At 38.5% G+C, this 17,207-nt stretch overlaps 1 protein-coding gene across 2 annotated transcripts in view; it reads right to left on the reverse strand.

Annotated features, from left to right (window-relative positions):
- SAMD9 (sterile alpha motif domain containing 9) overlaps positions 1-17,207 on the reverse strand; it is a 28,836-nt gene extending 11,629 nt beyond the window's left edge. The window contains exons 1-2 of one of the 2 annotated variants that reach the window (XM_014788172.2): positions 17,021-17,207; positions 14,253-14,340 (exon numbers count right to left, since the gene is read on the reverse strand). Coding sequence is in view for 1 of the 2 variants with exons in the window: in XM_087420843.1 (XP_087276969.1) it covers positions 3,773-3,830 (58 nt within the window). In the remaining variant the exon portion in view is untranslated. Of the gene's footprint in view, positions 1-3,772; positions 4,005-14,252; positions 14,341-17,020 lie in introns of those variants that run through there. The other variant, XM_087420843.1, reaches the window with a different exon arrangement.

Consider the following 17,207-nt stretch of genomic DNA (forward strand, 5'->3'; position numbering starts at 1 on the left):
CTCTTCCAAACACAGTAAAAGAGGGAATACTTCCCAATTTACTTTATGAAGCTAGTATTACCCTGATAGCAAAGCCCCTGTGGACCACCCTTCAGGTGGGCTCCCATGGACCCCACTCCTGCCCTGCCCCAGTGTGAGGCCAGTCCCTGAGGCCCCAGGCTTCAGGCAGTCTCCTGCAGACCCAGGCTTTCACCTTACCCTGGTGCAGGGCCAGCTCCTGTGAACTCAGGCTCTCTGCTTGCTCCAGCACTGAGCAGGGCCATATGGACCCATACTCCAGATTGGCTCCTGCAGACCCAGGCTCTCGGCCTGCCTGTACCTCCAAGCTGGCTCCCAAGGACACAGGCACATGGCTTGCCTCAGCACCAGGCTGAATTCCAAGGACCCCAGCTCCGGGCCAGCCCCTGTGGCCCTAGGCTACAGGCTGACTATTGCAGTGCCAGGATCTAAGCCTGCCCATATGGACCCAGGTCTCAGGCCCACCACCATCACCTTAGGAGCCAAGACCACCCCATCAACCCAAGTTCCAGCCCACCTCTGTGGACCTAAGCACCAGGCCAGCCCACCTGCTGACCTAGGCACCAGATCTGCCTGCTCGAGGACTCCAGCAACAAGCCCACCCTGAGACTCTACCAGACAGCTCACCAGAATCTCTGGACAAGCTAAGTGGTGAAAGGCTTTCCCTGCCTAAGCCAGTCTGTAAAGACCGAAGAGGTGCCTATTTCTTCAAGTGTGCAGATAACAATGCAAGGACACAAGAATCGTGAATAATCAAGGAAATATGACACCAACAAAAGAAACTAATAAAGCTGTAATAAATGATCCTAAAGAAATGGAGATCTATGAACTGTCTGACAAAGAATTCAGAATAATCCTTTTAAAGAAATTTAGTGAAGTACAAGAAAATACAGATAGACAATTAAATGAAATTAGGAAAAATGCATGAACAAAATGAGAAGTTTAACAAAGAAATAGAAACCATTAAAAAAAACAAACAGAAATCCTAGCATTGCAGAATACAATGGTTGAATTAAAGATTTCAACAGAGAGCTTCAATAGCAGACTCATCCACGCAGAAGAATCAGTGAACTTGAAGACAAGACAATTAAAATTCTCGATTCAATGGAGCAAAAAGAAAAAAGAATGAAAAAGAGTGGATAAAGCCTATATGAATTATGGGATACCATTAAAAGTAGCAATCTATACATTATTGGAGTCCCAGAAGGAGAAGAGAGGAAGAAAAGGACAGAAGGCTTATTTAAAGAAATAATGGCTGAGAACTTCCCAGATCTGGGGAGAGATTTGGACATCCAAGTTCATGAAGCTCATAAGTTCCCCAAAAGTTTCAACCCAAAAAGATCTTCTCCAAGACACATTATAATAAAACTATCTAAAATCAAAGACAAAGAGAGAATTTTAATAGCAGCAAGAGGAAAAGAATTCTTCACATACAAGGGAACCCCTATAAGGCTATGAACAGATTTCTTAGCAGAAGCCTTATAGGCCAGGAGAAAGGAAGATGATATACTTAAAGTGCTGAAAGATAACAACTGTCAACCATAAGTACTTTACCCTGAAAAGTTGTCCTTCAAAAATGAAGAGGAGATAAGGACTTCCCCAGACAAAAGTAAAGCTGTGGAAGTTCATCACTACTAGACCTGTCTTATAAGAAAAGCTAAAGGGAGTTCTTTGAGTTGTAATGAAAGTATGCTAACAAAATGAAAAAATATTAAAGTATAAGACATTGTAAGGGTAAGAATATAGTCAGATTCATAATACTTTAATACTGTAATGGTGGTACATAAATGACTTTTAACTCTGATATAAAAGTTAAAAGACAAAAGTATTAAAAATAACTGTAGGTAAAATCATGTGCTAATAGATACACCATATATAAAAGATGTAAATTATGACATTAATAACACAGAATGTGGTGAGACAAGTTAAGTTAAAGTGTAGAGTTTTTGTGGAAATTGTTATCAGCTTAAAATAGACTGTTATATCTGTAAGATGATTAATGTAAGCCTCCTGGTAACCACAAATATAAAACCTGTAGGGGCTGGCCCTGTGGCATAGTGGTTAAGCGCACGTGCTCTGCTGTGGCAGCCTGGGGTTCGGATCCCATGTGTCGACCGACACACCACTTGTCAAGCCATGCTGTGGCAGCGTCCCACATAAAGTAGAGGAAGATGGGCAGGAATGTTAGCCCAGGGCCAGTCTTCATCAGCAAAAACAGGAGGATTGGTGACAGATGTTAGCTCAGGGCCGATCTTCCTCACACAAAAAACAAACAAACAAACAAAAACCTGTAGTAGATATACAAAAGGTAAAGAGATAGGGCCAGCCCCGTGGTCAAGTGGTTAGGGTTCCACGCACTCCATTTCGGTGGCCCAGGTTTGTGGGTTCGGATCCCAGGTGCAGACCTGCTCCAGTCATTGGCCATGCTGTAGAGGCATCCCATATACAAATTAGAGGGAGACAGGCACAGATGTTAGCTCAGCTGGTCTTCCTCAAGCAAAAAAAGAGAAATACTAGCAGTTCTCCTCACCAAAAAAAAAAAAAAGGTAAATAGAAAGGTGCCAAAGTATAACACTACAAAAAAAAAAAATCATCAAATCACAAAAGAAGACAGCAAGAGAAGAAAAAAGGAAGAAAGGAATTACAAAATGGCCAGAAAACAATGACAAAATGACAATAGCATATCCTTACCTAACAATAATTACTTTAAATGTAAAAGGATTAAATTCTCCAATCAAAAGGCATAGAGTGGCTGAATAGATAAAAAAATAAGATCCAACAACACGCTGCCTACAAGAAACTTGCTTTAGATTTAAGGACACACATACACTGAAAGTGAAGGGATGGAAAAAGATATTCCATTCAAATGGTAACCAAAAGATAGCAGGGGTGACTATATATCAGACAAAATAAACTTCAAGTCAAAAACTGTCAAAAGAGGGGGCCAGCCCAATGGTGTAGCGGTTAAAGTTTGCATGAACCTGGGGTTCGCTGGTTCAGATCCTGGGTGCAGACCTACGCACCACTTATCAAGCCATACTGTGGTGGTGTCCCGTATAAAGTAGAGGAAGATGGGCATGGATGTTAGCCCAGGGCCAATCTTCCTCAGCAAAAAAGAGGAGGATGGGCAACAGATGTAGCTCAGGGCCGATCTTCCTCACACACATATGGAAAACTTTCAAAAGAGAGAAAGAAAGTTACTATATAATGATAAAGGGGTCAATTCATCAAGATGATATAACAGGAGGCGGAGTCAAGATGGCGGCGTAAGCAGACTCGGAACTCACCTCCTCCCATGGACACAGCCAATTTACAACTACTCGTGGAAAAATTACCCCTGAGACAGAACTGAAAACTGGATAAGAGTAACTCCTGCAACAACGGACAATCCCAACTGAGGTAGAAGAGGCAGAGACTCCCTTCTGGAGAGGAAAAACGCTGCCTTCAAAAGCCGCCAGCTTCACGGCCGCCGGGAGCAGCTCACAGGTACGCAGCCTCCCTGGAGGCGCGGGGCCCTGAGCCGGGGAGCGCCCCCGCTGTGGGCATTTTGTGGACCCAGCACAATCGAGACCAGCGGCGTAATATCTGACTGTGCCTGCTACTAAAGCATTGGGGAGCACCCCCAGAAAACCCGGTTCACAAAGAAACTAAAACTGGCTCTTAAAGGGCCCGCGCGTAAACTCACCCGTTTCAGAAAGCATCCTGAAATCACCAAAAAGAAAGGTGCATAGTGCTGTGGTGAAAAGAGACTCACCTAATAGGCCCTGAGTGCATCTCGGTGAGGGGTGAGACGTCTCCAGGGACTGGGACATTGGCGGCGGCCATTGTTGTGGCCTGGTGTGGGCGTGCTAACACAGACGCCATTGGAGTTCTCCCTGAGGCCTGCTAACCCAGGGTCTGCCCCACCCGCTAGAGCACCGATTTAATCCAGCTCAGCCAGGGCAGGCAGCCCACCCGAGAGACTGGCCGCACCCAACAACAAGCCCTCAGGCAACTTGTGGGCCTGCATAGATTGGTGACTGGATTCTCTGCAGTCTGGCAACTGAGCCGACTTGAGTGGGGCAGGGTGTGCACAAGGAGCGGGTGGAGAGTGTGGGGCTGTGGCGGAGTGTGTGGGGCTCCCGCCGTGGAGAGACTGGGTCCGCTTGGGGAGGTCGGGGCGCTCACACGGGGCAGGACTGTGTTGACTGTGTGTGTGGACCTGTGGGCGGCAGGATTTGTCAGCTGCAGAAGACTTGTGCTTCTCAAAGACCCACATAGGAGGTTTGCCCCACCTTCCAAAGCCTGAAACAATTGGGTGCTCCTGTGCCTGAGGCCAGCCCCACCCAGCTGCAATCCTCAGAGAGCTGACAAGAGACCTAATAGGCTAGAGGCTTAGAGCAATTGTAAGGCCCTGAGCCTAACAATCTGCCACGCTGGGGGCCTACTCACTTAAAAGAAATACTGCAACACAAATGTGGTATTAGAACTTGTAGCCAACTGTGCTGGGGCTTCCCACACCTGATAAAGAGACTGAAGGGCCCACAACAACTACAAGCAGCTGAGCATTACAACAGCTGACCAGGAGCATAACTCAGCCTCTCTGGGCGCCTACAGGGAGAGCAAACAGGCCACAACAGAAGGACACACGTAGCCCACATAGGGGTCAACCCTGGAACATTGAGAACTGAGGGAAGCACACTGGAAGCCTGCTAAGGCATCACTTACATAAGGTCACCTATCCAAGAGCAGGAGACGTAGCTGACCTACCTAATACGTAGACACAAGCACAGGGAAAGAGGCAAAATGAGGAGGCAAAAGAATACATTCCAAGTAAGGGAACAGGACAAAACCCCAGAAAAGGAACTAAGTGAAACAGAAATGAGCAACCTACCCAACAGAGAGTTCAAACTAAGAGTGTTAAGGATGCTTACTGATCTGGGGAGAAGAATAGATGAACTCAGTGAGAATGTCAACAAAGAAATGGAAGATATAAAAAAGAACCAATCAGAAATGAAGAATACAATACTGGAAATGAAAAATTCATTAGAGGGACTCAAAAGCAGAGTAGAGGATACAGAAGAATGGATCTGTGAGCTGGAAGAAAGACTAGAAGAAATTACCCAAGGTGAACAGGTAAAAGAGAAAAGAATTAAAAAGAGTGAAGACAGTCTAAGGGACCTCTGGGACAACACCAAGCGCACTAACATCCGTGTTATAGGTGTCCCGGAAGGAGCAGAGTGAGACAAAGGGGCAGAGAATCTATTTCAAGAAATAATAGATGAAAACTTCCCTAACCTAAGGAAGGAAACAGACATCCAGGTACAGGAAGCACAGAGGGCCCCAAACAAGATAAACCCAAAGAGGCCCACACCAAGACACATCATAATCAAAATGTCCAGAATTAAAGATAAAGAGAGAATCCTAAAAGCCGCAAGAGAATGTCAAGTTACATACAAAGGAAACTCCATAAGGCTATCAGCTGACTTCTCAGCAGAAACCTTACAGGATAGAAGAGAATGGCATGATATATTTAAAGTGCTAAAAGGAAAAAACTTACAGCCAAGAATACTCTACCCAGCAAGGTTATCATTCAAAATGGAAGGAGAGATCAAAATTTTCCCAGATAAGCAAAAATTAAAGGAGTTTGTCACCAAGAAGCCAGTGCTACAAGAGATGTTAAAGGGACTGATTTAAGGGGAAAAGAGAAGACCACAAATAGGAAAAATTATCTATGTCCATGATTAGAACGTAATGGATACAAATACACAAAAAAGAGGTTAGATATGATATCAAAAACATAAAAGGACGGAGGAGGGGAATTAAAAGTAGAGCTTTCAGACAGAGGTCAAACTAAAGTGACCATCAATTCTGTATAGAAGAAGAAAGGAACAGAGAAGGACTACTAAAACACTGAGGAAAAAAAAAAGTTAAAAAATGGCAGTAAGTACATACTTATCAATAGCTACTTTAAATGTCAATGGATTAAATGCTCCAATTAAAAGGCATAGGGTCACTGACTGGATAAAAAAACAAGACCCATATATATGCTGCATACAAGAGACACACTTCAGACCTAAAGACACTCACAAACTGAAAGTGAAGGGATGGAAAAAGATACTCCATGCAAATGGCAATGAAAAGAAAGCTGGGGTAGCAGTACTCATATCAGACAAAATAGACTTTAAAACAAAAACTGTAAAAAGAGACAAAGAAGGGCATTACATAATGATCAAGGGAACAATCCAACAAGAGGATATAACACTTGTAAATATCTACGCACCCAATGTAGGTGCACCTAAATATATAAAGCAATTATTAACAGACATAAAAACAGAAATAGACAGTAAACACAATAATAGTAGGGGACTTTAACACTCCACTTACACCAACGGATAGATCATCCAGACAGAAGATCAATAAGGAAACATTGGCCTTAAATGACACACTAGAACGGATGGACCTAGTAGATATACACAGAGCATTCCATCCAAAAACCGAAGAATACACGTTCTTTTCAAATGCACATGGAACATTCTCCAGGATTGATCACATATTAGGCCACAAAACAAGTCTCCATAAATTTAAGAAGATTGAAATAATACCAAGCATCTTTTCTGACCACAACGGTATGAAACTAGAAATCAACTATAGGAAGAAAATCAGAAAAGCCACAAATACATGGAGATTAAACAAAATGCTACTGAACAATGACTGGGTTAACGAAGAAATCAAAGAAGAAATCAAAAAATACCTGTAGACAAATGAAAATGAAAATACGACATGCCAGAATTTATGGGATACAGCAAAAGCAGTTCTAAGAGGGAAGTTTATAGCGATACAGGCCTATCTCAACAAACAAGAAAAATCTCAAATAAACAATCTAACAATGTACCTAAAGGAACTGGAAAAAGAAGAACAAACCAAGCTCAAAATCAGTAGAAGAAGGGAAATAATAAAAATCAGAGCAGAAATAAATGAAATAGAGACCAAAAAAACAATAGAAAAAATTAACAAAACCAAGAGCTGGTTCTTTGAAAAGGTCAACAAAATTGACAAATCTTTAGCTAGACTCACCAAGAAAAAAAGAGAGAACGCACAAATAAGTAAAATCAGAAATGAAAGAGGAGAGGTTACAACAGACACCTTGGAAATACAAAAGATTATAAGAGAATACTATGAAAAGCTATATGCCAACCAATTCGACAATCTGGAAGAAATGGATAAATTCTTAGATTCATACAACCTTTCAAAACTGGATCAAGACGAAGTAGAGAATTTGAATAGACCAATCACCAGTAAGGAGATAGAAACAGTAATCACAAACCTCCCCAAAAATAAAAGTCCAGGACCAGACAGCTTCCCTGCTGAATTCTACCAAACATTCAAAGAAGACTTAATACCTATCCTTCTCAAACTCTTCCAAAAATTGAGGTCGGGGGAAGCTCCCTAACTCATTCTACGAAGCTGACATTACCCTGATACCAAAACCAGACAAGGACAACACAAAAAAAGAAAATTACAGGCCAATATCACTGATGAACATCGATGCAAAAATCCTCAACAAAATACTAGCAAATCGCATACAACAATATGTGAAAAAGATTATACACCATGATCAAGTGGGATTTATTCCAGGGATGCAGGGATGGTTTAACATTCACAAATCAATCAACGTAATACACCACATTAATAAAATGAAGAATAAAAATCACATGATCATCTCAATAGATGCAGAGAAAGCATTTGACAAGATACAGCATCCATTTATGATAAAAACTCTGAATAAAATGGGTATAGAAGGAAAGTATCTCAACATAATAAAGACCATATATGAGAAACCCACAGCTAATATCATCCTCAATGGTGAAAAACTGAAAGCTATCCCTCAAAGAACAGGAACCAGACAAGGATGCCCACTGTCACCACTCCTATTTAACATAGTGCTGGAAGTCCTAGCCAGAGCAATCAGGCAAGAGAAAGAAATAAAAGGGATCCAAATTGGAAAGGAAAAGTGAAACTGTCACTATTTGCAGATGACATGATTTTATATATAGAAAACCCTAAAGAATCCACCAGAAAACTTTTAGAAGTAATAAAAGAATATGGTAAAGTTGCAGGATACAAAATCAACATACAAAAATCAGTTGCATTTCTGTACACTAACAATGAAGTAGCGAAAGAGAAATTAAGAATACCATCCCCTTTACAATTGCAACAAAAAGAATAAAATACCTAGGAATAAACTTAACCAAAGAGGTGAAAGATCTGTACACCGAAAACTATAAAACATTTCTGAAAGAAATTGAAGAAGACACAAAGAAATGGAAAGATATTCCGTGCTCTTGGATTGGAAGAATTAACATAGTTAAGATGTCCATACTTCCTAAAGCCATCTATAGATTCAATGCAATCCCTATCAAAGTTCCAACTACATTTTTCACAGAAATAGAACAAAGAATTCTAAAATTTATATGGAACAACAAAAGACCCCGAATAGCTAAAGGAATCCTGAGAAAAAAGAACAAAGCTGGAGGTATCACACTCCCTGATTTCAAAATATACTACAAAGCTATAGTAACCAAAACAGCATGGTACTGGCACAAAAACAGACACACAGATCAATGGAATAGAATCGAAAGCCCAGAAATAAACCCACACATCTATGGACAGCTAATCTTTGACAAAGGAGCCAAGAACATACAATGGGGAAAAGAAAGTCTCTTCAACAAATGGTGTTGGGAAAACTGGATAGCCACATGCAAAAAAATGAAAGTAGACCCTTACCTTACACCATACACAAAAATTAACTCCAAATGGATTAAAGACTTGAATGTAAGACCTGAAACTGTGAAACTTCTAGAAGAAAACATAGGCAGTACGCTCTTCGACATCGGTCTTAGCAACATCTTTTCAAACACCACGTCTGACCGGGCAAGAGAAACAATAGAAAAAATAAACTAATGGGACTACATCAAACTAAAAAGCTTCTGCACAGCAAAGGAAACCATCAACAAAACGAAAAGACAACCTAACAATTGGGAGAAGATATTTGCAAACCATACATCTGATAAGGGCTTAATCTCCAAAATATATAAAGAACTCATGCATCTCAACAACAAAAAAACTAACAACCCAATTAAAAAATGGGCAAAAGACCTGAACAGACATTTCTCCAAAGAAGATATACAGATGGCCAACAGACACATGAAAAGATGTTCAAAATCACTATCAGGGAAATGCAAATCAAAACTACAATGAGATATCACCTCACGCCTGTCAGAATGGCTATAATTAACAATACAGGAAACAACATGTGTTGGAGAGGGTGTGGAGAGAAGGGAACTCTCATACACTGCTGGTGGGAGTGCAAACTGGTGCAGCCACTATGGAAAACAGTATGGAGATTCCTCAGAAAATCAAGGATAGAACTACCATATGATCCAGCTATTCCACTGTTGGGTATTTATCCAAAGAACTTGAAAACACCAATTTGTAAAGGTACATGCACCCCAGTGTTCATTGCAGCGTTGTTCACAATAGCCAAGACTTGGAAGCAACCTAAGTGCCCATCAAGGGACGAATGGATAAAGAAGCTGTGGTATATATACACAATGGAATACTACTCAGCCATAAGAAACGATGAAATCCAGCCATTTGTGACAACATGGATGGACATTGAGGGTATAATGCAAAGTGAAATAAGTCAGAGGGAGAAGGTCAAATATCGTATGATTTCCTTCATTAAGTAGTAGATAATAACAACAATAAACAAACACATAGAGACAGAGATTGGATTGGTGGTTACCAGAGGGGAAGGGGGGAGGGAGGAGGGCGAAAGGGATAATTCGGCACATGTGTGTAGTGATGGGTTGTAATGAGTATTTTGGTGGTGAACATGATGTAATCTATGCAGAAATAGAAGTACAATGATGTACACCTGCAATTTATACAATGTCATAAACCAATGTTACTGCAATAAACAAAAAATTAAAAAAAAAAAGATGATATAACAACTGCAAATATATAAAGCAGTCAACTTCAGAGTACCTATAAATATATGTACAGCAAATATTAACAGAACTAAAGGGAGAAATAGACATATATGATAATAGTAGGTGACTTCAATATCCCTCTTTCAACAATGGATAGATTATCCAGACAGAAAATCAATAAGGAAACAGCAGCCCCGAACAACAGTATAGACCAAATGGACCTAACAGACACATACAGAACATTCTATCCAATAGCAACAGAATACACATTCTTTTCAAGTGCACAGGGAACATTCTCCAGGATAGATCATATATTAATTCATAAAACAAGTCAACAAATTTAAGAAGCTTGCAATCATATCAAGTATGTTTTCTGACTACAATGATATGAAACTAGAAATCAATAATAGAAAAAAAAATTGAAAAATTCCTCAATAGGTGGAAATTAAATGACACACTTCTGAACAACCAATGGATCGAAGAAGAAATCAAAAGGGATATCAAAATATCTTGAGACAAATTGAAATGGAAATACAACATATTAAAACTTATGAGATGCAGCAAAAGCAATTTGAAGAGGAAAGTTCATAGTGATATATGCCTACATTAAAAAGAAAGAAAGTCGCATATAAACGACCTAACTTCACACCTCAAGGAACTAGAAAAAGAAGAACAAACTAAACCCAAAGTTAGCAGAGGGAATGAAGTAATAAAGATCAGAGCAGAAATAAATGAAATAGAAACTAGAGAAACCATAAAAAAGATCAATGAAACTGAGAGTTGGTTTATGAAAAGTAAATAAAATTGGCAAACCTTTGGCAAGACTAAGAAAAAAAGAGAAGATAAATAAATAAAATTATAAACAAAAGAGGAGACATTACAACTGATATCACAGAAATACAAAGGATCATAAAAGACTACTATAAGCAATTATGCACCAACAAATTGGACAGCCTAGAAGAAGTGAATAAATTTCTAGAAACATACAACCTACCAAGACTGAATCATGAAGAAATAAAGAATCTGAACAGATCAATAATGTAAGTAAGGAGATGGAATCAGTAATTGAAACCTCCCAACAAAGGAAAGTCCAGGACCTGATGGCTTCACTGGTGAATTCTGCCAAACATTTAAAGAAAAATTAATGCCAATCCTTCTCAAACTCTTCCAAAAAAGAGGAGAAAACACTTCTAAACTCATTTTACGAGGCCAGCATCACCCTGCCAGATACCAAAGCCAGATAAGAACACTACAAGAAAGGAAAGTTACAGGCCAATATCCGTAATGAAGATAGATGCAAAAATCCTCAGCAAAATACTAGCAAACCAAATTCAACAGCACATTAAAAGGATCAGACACCATTATCAAATGGGATTTATTCCTGGGATGCAAGGATGGTTCAATGTACATAACTCAATAAACGTGTTATACCACATTAAGAGAATGAAGGACAAATATAATATGAGCATTTCAAAAATCCAGGAAAAGCATTTGACAAAATTCAACACTGTTACACGATAAAAACTCTTAACAATTAGGTATGGAAGGAATATACCTCAATATAATACAGGCCATATACGACAAGCCCATAACTAACATCATACTCAATGGTGAAAAGCTGAATGCTTTTCCTCAAAGATCAAGAACAAGATAAGGATGTCCACTCTCATCACTTTTATTCAATATCGTGCTGGAAGTCCTAGCCAGAGCAATTAGCAAGAAAAGGAAATAAAAAGCATCCAAATTGGAAAAGGAAGAAGTAAAATTGTCTCTGTTTGCAATAATATTATACTCAGAAAACCTTACAGACTCCACCAAAAAATTGTTAGAACTAATAAACAAATTTGGTGAAGGTACAGGATACAAAATCAATAAACAAAAATCAGTTGTATTTCTATACATTAATAGCAAACTATCTGAAAAAGAAATTAAGAAAACAATCTCATTTACAATAGCATCAAAAAAATGCTCAGAAATAAATTTAACCAAGGAAGTGAAAGATCTGTACACTGAACACTATAAAACAATGATGAAAGAAATTGAAGAAGACACAAATAAATGGAAAGATATCCTGTGTTCATGGATTGGAAGAATTAATATGGTTAAAATGTCCATTCTACCCAAATCAATCTAGAGATTCAATGCAATCCCTATAAAAATTACAATGGCATTTTTCACAGAGATAGAAAAAACAACCCTAAAATTCATATAGAACCATAAAAAACCACAAATAACCAAAGCAATCTTGAGCAAAAGAAAAACCCACAGGACTAGAGGCATCACACTACCTGATTTCAAAGTATATTACAAAGCTATAGTACTCAGACAGCATGGTGCTGGCGTAAAAACAGAGGTACAGACCAATGGAACAGAAAAGAGTTCAGAAATAAATCCACACCTTTATGGTCAATTTATCTTCAACAAAGGTGCCAAGAACACACATATGGAAAGGACCAGTCTCTTCTTTAGATGGTTTTGGGAAAACTGGTTTTTCACAAGCAAAAGAATGAAATTGGACCCTTATCTCTCTCCATATACGAAAATCAACCCAAAATGGATAAAAGATTTAAATCTAAGACCTGAAACCATAAAACTATTAGAATAAAACAGAGAGAAAAATCTTGACATTGGTCTTGGCAATGACTTTTTGGATATGATCCCCAAAGCACATGTAATAAAAGCAAAAGCAGACAAATGGAATTGCATCAAACTAAAAGGCTTCTGCACAGCAAAGGAAACAATCCACAAAATGAAAAGGCAACCTACAGAATGGGAGAAAATATTGGCAAACCTTGCTTCTGATAAGGGATTAATATCCAAAATATATGAGGAACTCAAACTACTCAATAGCAAGAAAACAACCCAATTAAAAAATGGACAAAGGTCCTGAGTAGACATTTCTCAAAAGGAAACATACAAATGACCAACAGATATGTGAAATAGTGCTCAACATCATTTATCATCAGGGAAATGCAAATCAAAACCACAATGAGATATCACCTCACACTTGTTAGAAGACTACTATCCAAAAAACAAGTGATAACAAATGTTGGTGAGGATGTGGGGAAAAGGAAACTCTTGTACACTGTTGGTAGGAATGTAAATTGGTATAGCCATTACGGAAAACAGTATGAAGTTTCCTCAAAAAATTAAAAATAGAACTACCATATGATTCAACAATTCCATTTCTGGGCATATATCAGAAGGAAATAAAATCAGTATCTTGAAGAGAGCTGCACTCCCATGTTTATTGTAGCATTATTCACAATAGTCAAGTTATGGAAATGACCTAAGTGTCCATTAGTGGATGAATGGATAGAGAAGATGTGGTATATGTATAAAATGGAATATTATTCAGCCATCAGATATAAGGAAATTCTGCCATTTGAAACAACATGGATGAACCTGGAGGACATTATGCTAAGTGAATAAGCCGGAAAGAGAAAGACAAATACTGTATGATCTCACTTACATATGGGAAAAAAAAAAAGTTGAACTCCTAGAACAGTGGTTACCGGGGGCTGGAGTGTGGTGGGGAGATGGGAAGATGTAAGTCAAAGAGTACAAATTTGCAGTTATGTAGGATGAATAAGTCTAGAGATCTAATGTACAAGCATGGTGACTATTCTTAAAAATACTGTATTGAACACTGGAAACATGCTACGAGAGTTGATTTTAGGTGCACTCACTACAAAAAAAATGGTAACTATGTAAGGAGATTATATGTTAATTAGCTTGACTGTAGTAGTCATTTCACTGTGTATATACATGTATATCAAATTATCATGTTGTATATCTTAAGTACATACAATTTTTATTAGAAATATTGCATTTGAAAACTTGCAAGATACAGTGTCAACAATAGTTGGAGAGATATTTATAGGCTTAAGTGCTTTTATAAAACTAGAAAAATGACTGAAAAGCATAAACTAAATATCAATTTAAAAAGTTCAAAGAACAACAGAATAAACCTGAAGTAAGTAAAAGGAAGGAGAAAATAAAGGTAAGAGTAGAAATCTATAATATGGAAACAAAGTTACAATAGAGGGAATCAAGAAAGCCCAAAAGTTGTTCTTGATAAAAAATAATAAAATTGACATATCTTGGAAAAAGTAACCAAGAAATAAATGAGATGGCACAAACAAACAATATCAGATGCTACAAAAATTCAAAGGATTAGAGGATATTTTAACCAACTTTCCATGAATAAATTTGAAGACTGAGGTGAACTGAACAAATTCCTTGGAAAATATAACTTACCAAAACTGACTCAAGAAGAAATGGAAGGAGTCCCACTTCCCAAGGTGATGTAGTAGATCACAGCAGGCCAACACTCCCACTGAAACAACTAGAAAAAAATTCAGATAATTACAAAACATATTTTTGAAGTTAACACAGAGTTGTAGGTGGACTTGATGACAAAATTCCAGGGAGGGAAGATCTTCCTGGGTAAGCTTTGGGGCATTTGCTGATTCTGGGTTGGGGTTGAGGACCAGACGTGGCTTACCGGGAGGAAGAGAAACCAGTGGGGCTTTTGACAGTCAAGTGGGTGGATGTGATGGGTAGGAATCTAGAAGTGTTCCAAAATCTGTAGTCATCATGAAAATGCAAAGTGAAACTATAATGTGATAGTACTATATACCCAGCAATATGGCTAAAATTAAAGACTGATGATAGAAAATGTTGGCGAAGATATGGAGTCAATGGAACACTCGTACACTGCTTAGTGGGAATGTAAATTGTTTCGGCCACTTTGAGAAACTACTCAGCCGTTTTTATATAGTTAAATGTATACCTACCCTATGATTCAGCAATTCTAATGAAAAAGATTAAAGTGCTGATATAGACAACAACATGTATGAATCTCACATATGTAATATTGAGTGGAAGAAGCCAGTAACAATAGAAAATATACTGTAGGATTCCATTTATGTGAAGTTCAAGAAAGTCAAAATTAATCTATTGTAGTAGAAGTCAGAATAGGGGTTTGGCATGGAGATATTTTCTGGGAAGGGGCACAAGGAACACTTCTGGTGTGATAAAAATATTTTATATCTTGATCTGGTTAGTGGTTACACTAATGAATACATACAAAAATTTCATAGAGCTGTACCCTTAAGATTTGTTCATTTCATATAAATTATACTTCATTTAAAAAGCCAATGATGCCTCCTAAATACGTGATAAAATAAATAGATGAATAAAATAAAAGAAGTACTTGCATAGAAAAAGATGATGGTGTGTTACCAATCAAGGATAATGGTAAATTCAATTCTTGGCATCCGAGTTTCAAGTTTTACTAGAGATTTATTACAGCAGCCTCAGATTATGGGATTAGCTTTTGGTTTTCACATCCCAGTGTTGATTCATACTAGTTTTATAGTTATCTAAAAGCTGATCGCACCCTCCTCTAGTAATTCGGCTATCTAAGTCCTTTTCGTGTGTCCTGCTCAGTCCCACCTACTCTACCCTGTAAAAGCACAGCTCACTTCTGTTGCACCCACACTACCGTAACACATAAGGCCAGAGGCACTCTGATCATTTTGCTGCCAGCTGTGCTCGGGCTCCCGAGCCCTCATATCTGGGGTTCTCACGACCCATCTCTTGTCCCATCCTACCAGAATACTTCCCTTGGAGTCTCTCTTGTTTCCTCCATCAGCCAGGGCCTTTCACAGTTTTACAAACTCAGCCCCTGCCCCCTAAGTGATATATCACAACCCAGGTTATGAGGCTGAGTGGTGAATTTGATGGATTATTTGATTTATGCATGAGCTGCATACTGGATACGTATAAAAACACGAAGCCAAGTTCTCAGATATGGCTTGGAGGGATGGGGAAGTTAGGCCTGAATGTTTGGTTGGGAAAGTGAGCAAATAAAAAAGCAATGACTTTTGACTATTTTCTCTACCAGATTACGGATCTGCAAATCATGATTGAACAGCTTTCACTCTTTCTCTAAAGCCTTTGTCAGAGTCTTGATATCTGAGCCTTTCAATAACTTACTTTTTAAAAACTGTTGAAGATGCCACTTTTGGAGAATGTACACTAGAGGAATGACTGTTATCTAACACCTGTGTTTTCCCCATTTATGCCACTGTTCACAGGTATTTCACATCTTAATAATTTCTTTATAGCCTCCCTTGTTCCAAGACGGTTTTTAGGTGATTTAGAAAGTGATACAAGATCACACATATATGAAAACTCTTGAGTAAATAAATCAGAGAGAAGGCTGAATACGGGTAGGAGGGGAAAAAAGGTGAAGCCATGGAGTAAAGTTAGCGCCTAATATAACTGTTTTCAGTTCTGTATACTTTACTAGAAGTGGCCTGAAAATTGGTTCTGAGCTTCTTAGCAACCACTATAAAAAAGAAAACACGATTGGTTACACAACTGAGCCCACAGACATTTAGTAACTGTAGGGTTTCTTAGCTTTCCTAAAGGAAGTTGAAGCTCAGGGCTTTATTCAGAAATGTAATCCCCTCCCCACCCATTTTGTATTACCTTGTTCCTTGCTTTGGGGGAACTCAGACATAAACCTAGGATTTTTACCAAGAAATAAAAGTAATAAAGCTGCCATAATTTCAAGGATTTCCTGTAGTAGTCTGTCTGTCTCTGTCTCTCCCTGTCTCTGTCTGTCTCTTATCTATATTATCTGACACTACTATCTGAGAAGCACCTGGGAAGTTTTATTTTCTGGCAGCTTTTTGGAGTAGATGGTGGGAGGTATCTTTGATTGATGTAAAGTATATCTTTAAATTTTCATTATATGTTCTTTCTGAAGATGCTATTAATGCCTTGGGGGATTTCATCAATAAAAGTGCCTCTAGTTTTCAACTGCATCTTTTATCTTTTTCAACTAATATAAAGCAGACTCCTGTCACAGCAACGAACAGTCCAGAATTTCTAGGCTTAAAACATTATTTTTTGTTTTGGAATAAATTTAAATTTTCTAATTGAAAAGTAGATTTCTTCCTATTCAATAAAAGGCTATAGATGGTAATAATATTAATAGTAGAGATTGTACTTACCCAGATTTTCTTGCAAATTTCTTATACATAAATGAGAAAACCATGTTTTGCCGTGCAGAAAACATCTGACGTCTGTGTTTCCTTCCTCTTATGATGTTAGAGAAAAATGTCTTTTTCATTCTGGTTTCTATGAAAGTTTATCTTCTGCTTCCACTTCCATCCGAGCTCTAATTGGCTCCTGAACAGC

Source organism: Ceratotherium simum, chromosome 1, assembly GCF_057802395.1.
Source record: "Ceratotherium simum simum isolate JZ-2026a chromosome 1, ASM5780239v1, whole genome shotgun sequence".
Lineage (NCBI taxonomy): Eukaryota > Metazoa > Chordata > Mammalia > Perissodactyla > Rhinocerotidae > Ceratotherium > Ceratotherium simum.